The sequence below is a fragment of the Hibiscus syriacus genome, unplaced genomic scaffold (genome assembly GCF_006381635.1).
Source record: "Hibiscus syriacus cultivar Baekdansim isolate YM2019G1 unplaced genomic scaffold, ASM638163v2 tig00111440_pilon, whole genome shotgun sequence".
NCBI classification, from domain to species: Eukaryota; Viridiplantae; Streptophyta; class Magnoliopsida; order Malvales; family Malvaceae; genus Hibiscus; species Hibiscus syriacus.
Genome location: NW_024063094.1, coordinates 792,343 through 796,489, shown reverse-complemented (window position 1 = coordinate 796,489; position 4,147 = coordinate 792,343). Strand labels below are relative to the sequence as shown.

Sequence of the window (4,147 nt, the reverse complement as noted above, 5' to 3'; positions counted from 1 at the left end):
ATGTTAGATACCTATTTTTAACGAAAAATTTTTAGGCACCTAAAGTTTACTTTAGGTATAGTTTGGGCACTTATTTTTACATTAAGCCTTTAAAATAAATCACTTAATGTCAGAGTTCAAGTAGTAAGCAGCTTAATATCGTTTGAGCATGTTTCAAGTTCGAGTCTTTGTGTATATAGAAAATCTCCGCTGTGAGGTTCACCCACCAAAACTAAGTGTGCGACGTAGGTGGATTCGAATTAATCAACATGAAACCTGAGGAACCGAGAGAGAGATCCAAATACATAAAGAAAAAAAAAGCTTTGATGTTGGAACAATATTTTCAGAAGCATTTACTAATGGATATAACTAATACATTATAATTTCTGGGCCAGCGTTAGTCGGAAGTTATGAATGTAACAGTCCAAACTCTGAAAAATAAGATTATCTTTTCTTTCTTTCTTTTTTTAATTTATTGCCATGGTGCGCCAAAAATAGATATTGATAAGATATGCTAAAAGAAAAAACAGGCATGGAGAATAAAAAATGCCTATAAATTTTTAAAAATGTATCCACTCTGTGTATATATTATTATTTTAAAATAATGCCTATAAATTATTTATACTCCAAAGTTTTAAATAATAGAAATTCCATTAAATGTTCTCGGTAGTAAAGAAAACATAATTCTTTTTAAAAAATTTAAATTTGAACATTTACCAGTAATCCTAAATTATTTAAAAATTAAATAATAGAAAGCGTAAATTCAAGTTTACGTTGTTTTAAATATCATAACAACAATTATGTGAATTAAATCAAAATTATTCATTTACTTTTGTAAGCTTAAATATAGTGGAGTATTTGATATAAAAATCAAATGATTTTAATACTCACTTCCAACGTAATTATTTTTTGGTGAACTTGAATGGAGATATTTCATTATCAATAAAAAAAATTCAATGAGTTTTCTTAATTTACTTAGACTCAAATTTAATAATTTTTGAATTACTTAAATTTAAGTTGTATTTTGTTTTATAAAATACGATTTTATTAATAACTCTAGTGATAAAAATAATTGTTGTTTTCTTTAGAAGACTCTGGTTTGAGTACTAAGTTTGTAGAGTTATGTTCATTGTTAATAGTTTAAGAAAAATCTAGATATATACTACATTTTAATCATCTCATACTACTAAAAAAGTTTACTCTTAAGGCATACATCCAATTCTTATCTAGATGGTATACATTTCACGTGAAATCACATTATATCTTAATGAATCTAGGTACATCACCTTGACTATATAAAGGACTATTAAGTGAGAACATTGAGTCCTCTATACTCTAATTTAATTAATTTTGTGCCACTATCACAACCGTCTTTCGGTTGAGCCCGGAATTAAGCTTTGACTTGAATAATTGGGTTAGAGTCGCCATCAATCATTTAAAAAAATATTTAAGTTGATCGGACACCATCTTACCTGATCTGTGTCTTACCAGAAATGTGTCGGGTTCGGGAGTCGATTACGGTCAAGGAATGATTAACACCCTTGAACCACCCTTTCGGTACCAATTAATTTGTCAGTTGTCTTAATCGCAAAAATTAAAAATTTAAATAAAAAATTTAAAAATCAATTCGAATAATTACATTTGATCGATTGAAAATATCCCTAAAAAGTAAAAAATGTTAGATTTTAAAGGTAATAAAATAAAAAAATAAAAAACAAATAAATAAAAAATACACTAAAATTAAAAGGGAAAAAATGAATAACTAAAATAAAAAATGTTAAAATTAAACAGGAAAAAATGAATAACTAAATTGAAATAAATTAAAATTGATGGATTAAATTGGAACTAAAAATGAACTGAAAAAGAAAAAAAATATAAAGTTAGGGACCAAATCATAATGAGAAATGACTTCAAGCAAACAAATGAAATATCTCCAAACCTGGAAGGACTAAAACAACAATTTGGCCCTAACCTTCCAAGACCAACAGGTTACCCTTTGGAAAATGCAACCAGTGCACGTGTTTTATGAAAACCAATTTTCAATTTGGCTTAATTCTCCTCCTTCTCCACGAGATGAAGCAGGAAAGTGGACGCCTCAGCTTCAATTTCATCGTAATATTCAAGCACAACCTGGAGGTTCAAGGTGTTCTTCGTTGCATCCGGCGATAGGCCTGAAAGCTCGTACATATGAGCCTCGTCGACGACAAGAACAGTGCAACTTGGCTGCTGGTTGATCTCATTAGCAACGCCGGTTTTAAATACTTCATTAGTAGGATCGATCTTCAGGCCCTTCTTGTAAGCCGAAATAGCTTCTTGGTATTGGTGCAAACCGAGGTGAGCTGCGTCCAGTCTGCTGCAACCTTTGGACCAATCTGGTTTAAGGTCAACGGTTTTCTTGGCGTCGATCAAGAGCCCACAGCAGGAATGATCATACCAAAAGTACCGTGGGGCGTGTTTAAACTTGTGGATGAGCTGAATCAGGGTTCGAGATCCTTGTTCCCTGAACGACTTAAGGTAAAACTCGATGTTTCTAGCTTGCGAATAGCCGCCTTCTTCGAACCCATCGGATATAGTCTCGACACCGATTTGCGGTGCACATATGGAACCGACGGTGTAACGCGTGGTGGCTAGTGTTGCCTTCACACCTTTAGATGCTATATGCTTGGCGAATTGGAGAAGAGGGTTGATGTGGCCTTGGCTTGGGTATGGCACCACTATTATGTGGCGAAAACATAGAAATGCCACGAATTTGGATGCATGCACTAGACATGGAAGCTCTTACCAACACGTGTTACTCTACCTCTTCCGTTTTTTTTGCTTTTTTATTGCTCTCTCCGCCTCCGCCCCCGCCCCCCCCTCAAAAGTCAAAAGTTGATTTGAATAAATAGGCATCCCTCCTCTGATAAAGACTCTCACTTTCATTTTTGAGGAGAGACGTGCTAGGTAGTTGGTGTGGTTGGTAGTTAAGTGTTTAGTAGTTTAGTTGGTTGAATATGAGGCCTACAAAAATAAAAAATAAAATAATAATAATAATAATTAAATAATTTTTTTGTAGACCCGAATAAAATCGGGTGTCTACAGTTGTCCCTCTTTGCACATTTTTTGTAACAAGAATAGGGCAATGATAAAAAAAGACAACAAGTTTTTGTCCAGTTCTTTTGGTTGGAGACTTGATAGTGTTTGTTGTGACACTAGTCGATCCATTGGGCACGATATCCTTCTTCGTGAAGTTGAAATCGTGGATGACTCATTTGTTGTGAAGTTAAGGTGAACTGTAAAATTCTCAACATAATATCCTTCGCCGTGAAGTTGAAATCGTGGACCTTTTAAGCGCGATAACCCTCGATGTGAAGTTGAGTTGAGCTCAAAGTATTGGGAACTAGCTCCTGGATTGTCTTCTAGCTCAAGATACTTCGTTGTGAAGCCTGGAACTTTACCTAAAGACTTCAGTGTTGTAGTGGTAGATGACTTATTCGTCATAAAGTTGGGCCAATATTTTGGGTACGATATCCTTCGTCGTGAAGTTGAAATCGTAGACGGCTCATTCGTTGTGAAGTTGAGCCTTGAATTAGATATCCTTCTTCGTGAAGTTGAAATCCAATCTTAAGTAAGTTGCTTGTGGGCACGATATCCTTCGTCGTGAAGTTGAAATCGTGGACGGCTCCTTTGTTGTGAAGTTGAGCCTTGAATTGGATATCATTCGTCGTGAAGTTTAAATTCAATCTTGAGTAAGTTGGTTGTGGGCACGATATCATTCGTCGTGAAGTTAAAATCGTGGATTACTCATTCGTTGTGAAGTTGAGCCTTGAATTGGATATCCTTCGTCGTGAAGTTGAAATCCAATCTTGAGTAAGTTGGTTGTGGGAACGATATCCTTCGTCGTGAAGTTGAAATCGTGGATGGCTCTTTCATTGTAAATTTGAGCCTTGAATTGGATGTCCTTCGTCGTGAAGTTGAAATCTAATCTTGAGTAAGTTGGTTGTGGGCACGATATCCTTCTTCGTGAATTTGAAATCGTTGATGGCTCATTTGTTGTGAAGTTGAGACTTGAATTGGATATCCTTCGTTGTGAAGTTGAAATCCAATCTTGTGTTGTTTCAAGTCCAATATCCTTCGTTGTGAAGTTGAAATTGACTATGAATGAAACTGGAAAGTTATTTGTTGACAG

General features: G+C 34.7%; 1 protein-coding gene across 1 annotated transcript; it reads right to left on the bottom strand.

Annotated features, from left to right (window-relative positions):
* Positions 1-2,028: 2,028 nt before the first annotated feature.
* On the bottom strand, positions 2,029-3,459 carry LOC120163302. The gene is made up of 2 exons (XM_039173271.1): positions 3,303-3,459; positions 2,029-2,693 (listed from the first exon to the last, which is right to left on the bottom strand). The coding sequence occupies exons 1-2, from the start codon at positions 3,457-3,459 to the stop codon at positions 2,029-2,031; spliced, it is 822 nt and encodes a 273-aa protein (XP_039029202.1).
* Positions 3,460-4,147: the final 688 nt, after the last annotated feature.